This window comes from Chenopodium album, chromosome 2, assembly GCF_948465745.1.
Source record: "Chenopodium album chromosome 2, dcCheAlbu1.1, whole genome shotgun sequence".
Classification (NCBI taxonomy): domain Eukaryota; kingdom Viridiplantae; phylum Streptophyta; class Magnoliopsida; order Caryophyllales; family Amaranthaceae; genus Chenopodium; species Chenopodium album.
In genome coordinates this window covers 37,265,151-37,277,328 of record NC_137835.1, presented here as the reverse complement: position 1 = coordinate 37,277,328, position 12,178 = coordinate 37,265,151, and the positions used below count along the sequence as shown (strand labels likewise).

At 44.2% G+C, this 12,178-nt stretch overlaps 2 protein-coding genes across 2 annotated transcripts; both read right to left on the bottom strand.

Annotated features, from left to right (window-relative positions):
• Positions 1–10,042: 10,042 nt before the first annotated feature.
• LOC145571652 (uncharacterized) lies at positions 10,043–10,372 on the bottom strand. The gene has a single exon (XM_081630680.1). The coding sequence runs from the start codon at positions 10,370–10,372 to the stop codon at positions 10,043–10,045; it is 330 nt and encodes a 109-aa protein (XP_081486806.1).
• Positions 10,373–10,938: 566 nt separating this feature from the next.
• On the bottom strand, positions 10,939–11,568 carry LOC145571644 (uncharacterized). Its single transcript, XM_081630669.1, has one exon. It carries the CDS (start codon positions 11,566–11,568, stop codon positions 10,939–10,941), a length of 630 nt encoding a protein of 209 aa, XP_081486795.1.
• Between the last annotated feature and the right edge of the window lie 610 nt (positions 11,569–12,178).

Below are 12,178 nucleotides of genomic sequence, written 5' to 3'. Positions count from 1 at the left end.
GTGTTAGAAACATCATCGCCCATCCAAGGGGCTCATTAGCCCTAAGGGACATCACAGACACCATCGCCCATCCAAGGGGCTCATTAGCCCTATGGGGCGTCAAGCACATCATCGCCCATCCAAGGGGATTATTAGCCCGAACGGCACCAAACATATATCGCCTCCCCAAAGGGGCTCGGTCGCCCCAAAGGGGTCAAACATAACAATAAATACAATTATACATAAGTTAGCCAGAACAATTTATTTCTTCATTGATATTACTTCAAATACATAAGTGTACACGTTTCTTCACATACACGTGTCACCCAGGAGGTTTTTAGAAAACGTCAATTATATATTCGCCCATCTTAGGGGCTCATTATGGGGTGATCCGAGCACATATCGTTCCAAGACATGCCTAAAAATGAGACCATAATAAAAAAATGGCATTTTTACCATTCTCGACGCCTTATTTCACAATTTTGGTAAGCCGAATGCACCCAAGTTTTTCATGATCGCCTATCTAGAAGGGGCTCATAAATCCTACGGGGTGTCATACATATCATCGCTCATCCAAGGGGCTCATTAGCCCTAAGGGGTGTCAGACACATCATCGCCCATTGATGGGGCTCATTAGCCTTAAGGGGTGTCAAACACATCATCGCTCATCCAAGGGGCTCATTAGCCCTAAGGGGCGTGATACACATTATCGCCCATTCAAAGGGCTCATTAGCCCTAATGGGCGTCAGGCACATCGTCGCCCATCCAAGGGGCTGATTAGCACGAAGGGCACTAAACATTTATCGCCCCCTCAAGGGGCTCAGCCGTCCTAAAAGGCGTCTAACATAACAATAAATACAAGTTTACATAACTTAGCTATAAAATTTTTGTTTCTTCATTGATGTTGCTTCAAATACATAAGTCTACATGTTTCTTTAGAGACACTTGTCACCCAGGAGGCTCTTAGAAAGCGTCAATTATATCATCGCCCATCGTAGGGGCTCATTATGGGGTGATCGGAGCAATTATCGTTCCAAGACATGCCTAAAATTGAGACCGTGATTAGAAAAATGGCATTTTAACCATTCTAGAGTCCTTTTTTTGCAATTTCAGTTGGCCGAATACATCCAAGTTTTCCATGATTGCCTATTTAGGAGCGGCTAATTAACCCTAAGAGGTGTCAGACACATCATCGCCAATCTAAAGGGCTCATTAGCCCTAATGGGTGTCAGACACGTCCTCGCCCATCAAATGAGCTCTTTATCCCTAAGGGGCGTGAGACACATCATCTACCATCAAAGGGGCTCATTAGCCCTCATGGTTGAGAGACACATCATCGCCTATCCAAGGGGCTCATTAGCCCTAAGTGCCTTCAGGCACTTTATCGCTCATCTAAGGGGCTCATTAGCCCGAAGGGGAACCAAATATATATCGCCCCCCCAATGGGCTCGGCCGCCCCAAATGACGTCAAACATAATAATAAATACAACTATACATACGTTAGCCATAACAATTTGTTTCTTCATTGATGTTGCTTCAAATACATAAGTCTACATGTTTCTTCATATAGAATTGTAACCAAGGAGGCTCTTAGAAAGCGTTAATTAAATCATTGCCCATCCTATGGGCTTATTATTGGGTGATCCAAGCACGTACCATTCCAAGACTTGCCTAAAAATGACCGTAATATAAAAACAATATGGCATTTTGACCATGCTAGAGTCCTTTTTTCGCAATTTTGGTGTGCCGAATACATCAAAGTTTTCCATGGTCGCCTATCTAGAAGGGGGTCATTAACCCTTAGGGGTGTCAGACATATCATCACCCATCCAAGTGGCTCATTATCGTTAAGGGGTGTCAGACACATCATCGCCTATCCAAGAGGCCCATTAGCCCAAAGGGGCGTCAGACACATCATCGGCCATCCAAGGGGCTCCTTAGCCCTAAGGGGTGTCCGACACATCTTTGCCCATCCAAGGGGCTCATTAGCCCGAATAGGCACCCAACATATATCGCCCCCCCAAGGGGCTTGGCCGCCCCAAAGGACGTCAAACAAAACAATAAAAAAAGTATACATAAGTTAGCTATAACAATATTTTTCTTCAATGATGTTGCTTCAAATACATTTTTTTTTTGAAACAAATCAATTCATTAATAAAAAGCCAACCAGCATCTACAAATGAAATCTAAATTAACAAATACATAAAATTGAATCAAATTAGGTTTTCCTTCATAAGAGCTACGATCGTTGAAAAGATCTTGCACTGTGGTACATCTCTCGCACACATCGCTGGAATATATGTTGCTTCAAATACATAAGTCTACATGTTTCTTCACGTACACTTGTCACCCAGGATGCTCTTAGAAAGCGTCAATTATATCATCGCCCATACTAGGGGCTCATTATGGGGTGATCCAAGCACGTACTGTTCCAAGACATGCCTAAAAATAAGATCGTAATCAGAAAATTGGCATTTTCACCGTGCTTGAAGCCTTTTTCGCAATTTTGGTGGGCCGAATGCATCAAATATTTTTTTTTTGTGATAGCCTATCCAGAAAGGGCTCATTAACCCTAAGGGGTGTATGACACATCATCGCCCATCCATGGGGCTCAATAGCTCTAAGGGATGTCAGACACATCATTTCCCATCCAAGGGGCTCATTAGCCCTAAGGGGCGTCAGACACATCATTGTCCATCGAAGGGGCTCATTAGCCCTAAGGGGCGTAATGCACATCATCTCCCAACCAAGGGGCTCATTATCTCAAAGGGGCACTAAAAATATATCGCCCCCTCCCCCCAAGGAGCTCGGCCGCCCCAAAGGGCGTCAAACATAACATTAAATACAAGTATAAATAAATTAGGCATAACAATTTGTTTCTTCATTGATGTTTCTTCAAATACATAAGTCTACATGTTTCTTCACAGAAACTTATCACTTAGGAGGCTCTTAGAAAGCGTCAATTATATCATCGCCCATCCTAGGGGCTCATTATGGAGTGATCCGAGCATGTACCGTTCCAAGACATGCCTAAAAATGAGACCGTATTCTGAAAAATGGCATTTTAACCATGCTAGAGGCCTTTTTTCACAATTTCGGTGGGCCGAATGCATCAAAGGTTTCCATGATCGGCTATCTAGATGGGGCTTATTAACCTAAGGGGTGTTAGACACATCATCACCCATCCAAGGGGCTCATTAGCCCTAAGGGGTGTCAAAGACATCATCACCCATCCAAGAGGCTCATTAGCCCTAAGGGGCATCCGACACATTATTGCCCATCCAAGGGGCTCATTAGCCCTAAAAGGCATGAGACACATCGTCGCCCATCAAAGGGGCTCATTAGCCCTAATGGCCTTTAGGCACATCATCACCTATCCAAGGAGCTTATTAGCTCGAATGGGCACCAAACATATATCGCCCTCCCCAAGGGGCTCGTTCGCCCCAAAGGGCGTGAAACATAGTTGTTCAAGGTGTGGATTCATGGTTTCTACTGGGTGAGTTGGGCCCTGTTGATAACTTACACAAGGTAACACATGTAAACTGCCCTCGGGGGTGGCCTCAGGAACCGCCCCTCCGATGCTTAAGTTATAGAGTGATTAGAGAGAGAAAGTGTACTTAGAGAGATGTAGAGAGTGTAATAACTTGTGTGTCTAACCTGTTTTTCGTTGTACATTGCCTTATATTTATAGGTGTACGATCTCCTTAGTGGAGAGTTTAGCATGGTCAGCTCTACGAGCTTACTCTTTTGGGCTGGTGATCTCCTCATAGTTGTTCTCTCGGCAATGAGTGCGCACTCTATCGTATTACCAAGTGTTAAAGGTGGCTTTGTCTCTGCCTGCTGGGGGTACACTAGGTCGCCGCTTGCTAAATCTGCAGGGGGAGATTTTGATCGCTCCCGCTAATGTCTAAGAAATGACGATTTTGTGGTGAGGAATTTCAATCACTCCCGTTGAAGTCTGAGAAATGACGATCTTACGTAGAGCAATTCCGATCATTCCCGCTGAAGGCTGGGAAATGACGATCTTATGGAGAAGAATTTTGATCACTCCAACTGAAGTCTTGGAAATGACGATCTTGCGGAGAGGAATTTTGATCACTCCTGCTGAAGTCAGAGAAATGACGATCATGCTGAGTGGATTTTCGATCATTCTCGCAGAAGTCTTAGAAATGACAATCATGCTGAGAGGATTTTCGATCACTCCCGTAGAAGCCTGGGAAATGACGATCATGCTAAGAGGATTTTCGATCGCTCCCGCTAAAGACAGATTTTTATTTTTTTATTTTTTTTGAGCGGGAATAAAATTTGCATGAATGGGACACGTGTCGATCATCCAATCCTTCAGTTTGATTTTATCGAAGTGACATGGCGGTTTTGTTTTACTTCATGCCCAACCGCCCATTAATTCCGTATTAATTTCACTGTCCCCCACTTCTTTTTACCTTCTTCATTTTTTCATCTTCCCCGTCCTCTTTCTTTTATTTTGAATTCTCTTTCTTCCTTGTACCTATTCTAAGACGCACGTTCCCCTCCATTGTTGTGGTAAGTTTTTGCTTCTTTTGTCTTCATTTTTGTTCAATTTCCCGTCATTTTTGCTTTTCTCCTCTTTGTTCTTGCTTTCTTACTAATTTTCCCTTTCTTTTTCTCTTGGTTGTAGTTTTGAACTCCTCTTTTGTTCAAGTTCTCACGTTCGCAATTGTTGTTGTACTATGTTGCTTTCTGCAACATTTGCTCTAAAGGTACTTACTTTGTACCTTTTGTTTTATGTACTTACCCAATTTTGTTTCTTTAGCATTTTTCCTAACGAAATTGTGTCTTTTGACTTGTTTCAATTATCGTTGTTCGATTTTTACCTTTTTTTTTTTTTTTTTTGCTGTTGTTGCAATTGCGCTCTTGATTCCTTTTTTTTTTCATTTCTCCATTATTCATATCTTAATAAACTACTTTGCCTATTTGGTGCCTTATTTCCTTCTTCTTCCTTTATGTGGGCTTTTTGTCTTTGTAGATTTCACATTGTCTGATGCTTCTAAAAGTCAGAACGTAAGTGAGCCCCAAGTGGCCACTGATTTGGATTCTTCTTCTTGATCCTCTTCTCCAGGTGAGCGCTCTACACACACTCCTCATGTTTCTATTTCTTCTTCCTCCTTTTCTATACAAATGGTTATGCCCCCTGATTGTCCCCCCGCTACGAGCAGGACGGGTACTTCTGCGGCTTCTACTACTGCATCTGGTTCAGGCAGTAGTCGTCCTTTTAAGGGTAGTGCTTTTCACCTTTTCCGACTGGAGCCTCGTCCTGACTTCTTTTACCCTTACTGCGAGCGGGTGCTTGTTAAGGATGGGATTCCCTTGTCCCACCTTACCCGTTGAAGGCTGCGTGCAATGCGCCATAAGATGTTAGTTGACGCCGTTAAGGCTAATCCCCCCGACTTGTCTCTTGTTAGCTCTATTCCCCATGTTCAGCCCCTAAATAGTTTTGCTTGGCTTGATGACATGGCTGTATGAATTAGTTTTATAATTATATAGTGCGGGGTGGCAGTGTTGAGACTTCATCGTCTTCTCCTTCCCCAACCGTCCCTTCGAGCAGGATGACTGAATCCCTAGGTGATCGCTCGTTTTATAACTATCAGCCCACTTATGTTGTGGAGCCTGTAAAGGAACGCAAGACTTAGTTCTTTCTAGATGAAAAGTGCTATGGACCAAAGAACTGCGTGTTGGACTCCAGTTGGCGTAAGGACGCCAACAGGTTAAACCTTGCTTTTGTCGGGAAAAAGTTTTATGGTTTTGGTGAGGGCTATGACTTGGACCTGTTCGCTGACAATGCAAAGCTGTCTGCTCCCCCTACTGGTCATATTGTTGTTTTTGCTTCCCAACTGGATTTGGGTCTGAGGTTTCCCCTTGACCCTACTCTAGAGAAGGTGTTTCGTGCCTTCAATTTTTGTATATCTTTTCTATATCCAACTTATCTTCACACTTTGATATGCCTACTATGGCTCCTGCGATTTTGAAGGTATCCAGAGTCCTTACACCTATTCAAGTCTTTAATGAGCCCGAAGATGTCTGCTTCTGGGACTGAATTTGGGTTGTACTATGTTGCTCCCAAGGAAGGCAGAGTTTTGTCCTTCCTAAAGCTTGGTCGCTTCAGGGATTGGACTAGCAAGTTTTTCTGGGTGAAGGGGCCCTCTACTTTTGATGTGCCGCGCAATTTCAGGGAGATTCGTACCAATATGGCTAGGTTACTGTCTCTGCCTCTGATTGTGGGTGTGAGACGGAGGCTTTTGACGCTCTATAGGGAGCGGGAACTAGTGATTCGATGTTTTCCAAGATCTTGCTGCCCAACTCTATATACATTGTAGGCAACGCGCAGCTCTCTGCCATGCGTTTGTGCTATACGCATGAGGCTGGTGAGCTTTTAGCCTTCCTTTCTTTTTTTTCTTCTTTCGATTTTTTTTCCTTGGTCCTTATATTATTTTGTCTCCTTGTTTTCCCACTTCAGGTTATGACAAGCTGGACAGACGCATTCTTGGGCAGGCTAACATTTGGAGGGATCCTTTGACTGCTACTCTCGATAATCCCCCAGAGATTTTTGACACACTAGAGGTGTATGCTGGTTCCCCGAATAATGAGGTGCGACTATCCCCGAATGAAGTGCAGGATGTCTTTGGCACCGTGACAGTTGATGACCGTGCGAGGTCCAGTCTTGCTAAAGCTGAGCCCTCATGCTCTAGTTTTGGGAGTAGACGCGAGACTCGCCCTGCCCCTCGAAGAGCGGCTTCAGAATTTGAGACGTTAGTGGCGTATGGTGCTTCTCCTAGGAAGCAGCCTGCTGCGGCTCTCGGCCAGGTGGCACCTCATACCTCTATTGCCAAAAGACAACTTGATCACGCTTCTGATGGTCCAAAAAATACCGTTGATGACTTTGCGGATAGCGTTCTCAAGTGTTCCTCTGATGAGGTTGAGACTACCGCTGCGGGACTGAGAGGGCGACTCCGAAGCACCACCAGAGGTGGGAACTCTCAAGCGGGGGGTGCTCATAAGCAGAATCAACCAGTTATTAACTTAGAGGATGACCTTGAGACCTCGCTCCTCGCTGAGGATGAACATGCTGTAAAAAAGGCTTGCACCTCCTCTGGCCTTGATACCTTTGCTTCTCACTCTGCTAATACTATGCTTCTTGGTGGGAATACTGACAGGGGGTTGGATAGTCAGAACTTCAGTGAACTTAATCATTACGTTCACTAATATAGCTACGTGTCTCTCGTTAGCCCCATTCCCCATTGATATCCACCTACGCCCCATACTATGCCCTGCTGGAGCTGAGAATGCTCCCTTTCGACCTGAGATGAATCTGAGGGCCGATGAATCCTTGTTCGTGGACGGCCCCTAGAAGGGCGGTACGTTGGGGTATCGTCTTACTCAAGGGGTTTGTCTGCCAGCAGATTCTACGCGCAGCTTATTCAGTCTTCCTGATGCTACGGCTTGCAAGCACATGTAGAAGGTTAGTTCTTGCTTTTAGCCTTCTCTTCTCTAATTTTTGTTTTTCTTCCTTCTTTTGCTTATTCTTTTGTTATGTCTTGTGTTGTTTTCTTCCTTAATTTATTTTTATTCTGGCTTATCCTTTTCTTTTTTTGCATTTTCTGAAGCATGTCAAGTCTATTAGAGATTTGTCCAATGCCTTGCTTTCAGTGGAGAAAGAGTATCAGAATCAAGACTTGATTCCTTCTTAGAGGAATTCGGAGGGTTTAGCAGGCTATGGTCAGCGAGGTGACTCCTCTAAGGGAGAGGGAGAATGCCCTGCAGCTCCAGTTCGGAGAATTTTAGCTCACCCAGACCAAGCTTGCGAGCTGTGAGGAGCAGCTATTAGCCTCTCAGACTAGGGTTCAGGCGTTGGAAGCAGAGATTACTAATCTACGAGCCGGGCATATAACCGAGTTGGAAACTACTAGGAAGGAGGCGCCTAAGACCTTCGCGCTCTCCCCTACTTTTGCTAAGTTATTCGCTGATCGCCAAGATAGTGGATGGGAGGCTGCAACCCGCTGTGTGAGCAGCTTGTATGGTGAAAGTAGCAAGCTCGCTTCAACACCTTCTAGGATAAGGTGGAGGCTACTAGGGAGGCTGGCTTGTTTGAGTTTCCTAATGACCATCCTCTTGCTACCAACTGCAAGATACCTGACCACGCCGTGCTGAACTTAGAGGTTTCCCTCTGTTCTTACACTGCTGCGGCTATTGGGGTGGAGTCCTTGGCTGGTGGGCAATAAAGATTATGGCGGCTGTCATCTTCCCACTCTAGTGGTTCTTTTAAGTTTCCCTCACCCTGATCTGTAGTGACTAGGTAGCTTTTGTTGCTGTCTTTTGGGTGTATAGCCTCCAAAGATTATATTTTCTGGTGTCTTTTTCAAAATACTTTATCTTTTATATCAAAGCCTGTCCAGCGTGACTTGAATTTTCGCTCCTTTACTTAATTTGTTGAGTGCTTCCTTGTCCTTGTAGACGAGGGCTCAATTTTGCATATGTTGTAACTAACTTGCTGGATGTTTACCATGTCCTGGTGGGCAGGGGTTCAGCTGCATGTTGTATGTACTAAGTGATTTTTCTGCTATTCCGTCCACTGATTTTCTTGTAGTTTACTTGCGTGTTTGAACCTGCTGCTGAACCAAGCTGTAATTGTGCCTAGACCTTAGCACATTAGCCTCTTTGTTGGGTTTTTATCGAAGCCTTATAGGTTGGGCCTCCCTATTTTCCTGATTTTGCTGCTGGAGGCTTTCTTACTTTCTTGCTCCCTTTTGTATTTAGCTAGAGCTTACGATAAGCTTTACTCTCTCTACCCTGTTTATGCTGCATGTATTCTGCTTGGCTCTTATGGAAACTTGCTTGCACATTGGTTAGCCTATCCTATTTGTTGACTGCTTGGCATCCCTCGTTCAGTCTACTTTGCTATGACTTACTTGTGTCGACTAGCTTTCAGCCGTTTGTTTGTGTCATTCAGCTTGTTTATGCTGTTATTTGTTGTTTTGTGTCATTCAACTTCTTTATGCTGTGACTTGATTTTTCGTTTCATTCAGCTTATTTATGTTGTGACTTGCTATTTCGTGTCATTCAGCTTATTTATGCTGTGAGTTGTTGTTTCGTGTCATTCAACTTATTTATGCCGTGAATTGGTGTTTTGTGTCACTCAGCTTATTTATGTTGTGACTTGCTATTTTGTGCCTCTTACTTCTTTTTGTAAGGGCTTAACATACATCTATCTCCTCCTCCTCCTCCTCTCCCCCTCAAAGAGGTCAGCTGGGTGGGACTAAGAGAACCTTAGTGTTGCCCGCGCAACTCATCCTTCTCTGCTTTCACTACCCTCTCCTGGTCAAGTTGAACGTACCAAGCCTCCCCCTCACGCGTCCCCAAGGTAGTGCCCTATTTTACTTTGACCTGGTAAGGTAAGTTTTTAGGGAGGGATGTTCTTTTGTTGTTTAGCGCCGTCTCACTACTTCCTACTAAGGTGCTTTCTTCATTCAGCACTTGCATGTGTTCTTTCTTTCTTTCTTTTTTTAACATGTTAGCATATGATGCAAAAGCATGACATATTTAAACAAATTTACCCAATATACTCCTCACGCAGAGGCTCGTATTTCATTGAATTTGAATGGCTTGAATGCCTTAATTGACATAACATGAACTAATTAGAGTTCTTTGCAAAATTGAAACAATTATCCCCATCTCTACTTAATATCTTACTTTATTAAACAAAATATTTCTTTAACACATCAGCATTGATACTATTCCTTAAGACCTGACCTTCTTGATCTTCGAGGAGGAATGCTCCTGGTCCTACCTGCTCATGGATAATAAAGGGGCCTTCCCAATTTGTTAACAGCTTTCCATGCTGGTTTCCTCTTCCCACTGCTGTTGCCCTTCTAAGGACCAAGTCTCTAGGCAGGAGCTCCCGGTGCTTGACTCTTTTGTTGAAAGCTTTGGAAATCCTGCACTTTTGGGCTGCCAGCTTGAGAGCTGCTTGCAGCCTTATTTCTAGCTGGAAGTCTAACTCCTCCAGTATGCTCTTTTCATTTCCTTGTGGCTAATAGTGTTGTATCCTCTGGCTGGGAATTTGTACCTCCACTAGAACAACTGCATCAGCCCTATATGCTAGAGAGAAAGGGCTTTTACCAATGGATTCTTTTTTAGTGGTTCTATTCGCCCATAACATCTCAGGGACTAGGTCAGCCCATAGGCCTTTGTGCTCCTCGAGCTTCCCTTGCAGGGCTGTTAAGATCAGCTTGTTTGCTGCTTCAGCTTGGCCATTACTCTGCGGGTGACAGACTGAGGCACTTTCATACTTGGTGCCCATGTCCTCTAGGTAGTCCTTGATTGTGTCGTAGTTAAATTGGCATCCGTGCTCAAAGACCATGCGTTGTGGTACCCCGAACCTTGTGATGATGTTTTTCCATATGAATGTCCTCACTTAGGTTTCCTTTATGAACTTTGTGGGCTCAGCCTCTACCCATTTGGTAAAATAGTCTACTGCCCCTATGAAGTATTTCTTACCCGCTGACCAGTGGTGAAGGGTCCCAATATGTCCATTCCCCACTAAGAAACGGGATTGGGCTGAGGATTGAAGTCAAATCATTTGCCGGCTGGTTTATGACTGGGGAGTATTTTTGACCCTTGTTGAACCTTTTCACATATGCCAATTCGTCTTGAGCAAGAGTTGGCCAGTATGCGCCCTTTTTAGGACCTCTATTCCCAATGCCTATTCAGCAATGTGGTTGGCACATATTCCTGAGTGGGCTTCTTCTATGATATTCTCCTGCTCCTACTCTAGAATACACCTTAGCAATGATTTTGAGAATTCCTTTGTGTTAAGCTCTCCATTCATTACCACGTACCAGTTTGCATCTTTTTTTTTACTTTCTTGGCTTGTACTTCATCGTCCGGCAGCGAGCTGTGAGCTTTGTATGTCAGTATGTCCCTGAACTAGGCTTGTTGTTGTTCAATGTAGTTCACCCGCTCTTTTTCAGCGATGCTGCTTTCCTCCAGGACCTCCACCATAACTTTCCTCGTGAGGCTTTGCAGTATAGAGCTTGCTAACTTTGATAATGCGTCGGCCAGGGAATTTCCTACTCTGGGGACCAGGTCTATCTGAAAGTGAACTAGCTGAGCGGCCAACTCCTTCATTTTAGTTACGTATTTCAACATTGTGGATTCCGTAATCTCATACTCCCCCCTTAACTTAGTGGCGACAAGCTGAGAGTCAGTCTGCAGGTGGACTTTCCTTGCTTTGGCTGCGATAGTCATACGTAAACCTGCCAAAGTTGCCTCATACTCTACCTCGTTGTTTGATGCCTTGAATTTGAACTTTATGGCATATTGAAACACATTTCCCTCTGGGGATGTCATTATGATTCCTACTCCGCTTCCTTTTCCGGCTGACGATCCGTCTACCTCCACCTTCCAGATTCCGATATTATCTTCCTTTTCCTCATACGAGGCCTCCACAATGAAGTCTGCTAGGGCTTGTGCTTTGATAGATGCCCTAGGTTTGACCTCGAACTCATACTCGGAAAGCTCAATGGCCCACTTCAAAAGTCGGCCCGATGCATCCATTTTTTGTGAGGATTTGTATTATGTGCGCATCAAAATACGGCTTCAACTTCCTTGCTGTTGTTACCACTAAAAAAACAAACTTCTCCACCAATGGGTACCTTTGTTCAGCCTCAGTCAGCACATGGATCACAAAGTATATTGGTCTTTGTTGCTTTTGTCATTCTACCAGGAGAACGACTACGGTTGTTAAAATTGATGTAGAAATGTACAACTGCAATTTTTCCTTTAGCTCCGCGCTAATCATTGTTGGGAGCTTGGTTAGATGATCCTTAATACCCCTAAAGTCTTCTTTTTCTACGGCTCCCCACTAAAATTCCCTGTTCCCTTTTAGCAGCTGGTAGAATGGTAAGGCTTTGTCAGCTGACTTGTTGATGAACCTAGTCAGTGCGGCAATTCTGCCTGTCAGGCACATGATGTCTTTAATGCACTTAGGCTCTAGTAAGCTTAGGACAGCTTCAACCTTCTTTGGGTTTGCGTCTATTCCTCTCTCGCTGATTAGGAAGCCTAAGAATTTTCCTGAGCTCACCCCTAAGACACATTTCTTCGGGTTGAGCTTGATGTTATATTTGTTCAGGGTGGCAAATGTTTCTTCAAAATCCATGATATGCCC

Coding starts and splice junctions, on each gene's coding strand:
- LOC145571652 (XM_081630680.1), bottom strand. CDS start 10,372: ATGGTCTTTGAGCACGGATGCCAATTTAACTACGACACAATCAAGGAC.
- LOC145571644 (XM_081630669.1), bottom strand. CDS start 11,568: ATGGATGCATCGGGCCGACTTTTGAAGTGGGCCATTGAGCTTTCCGAG.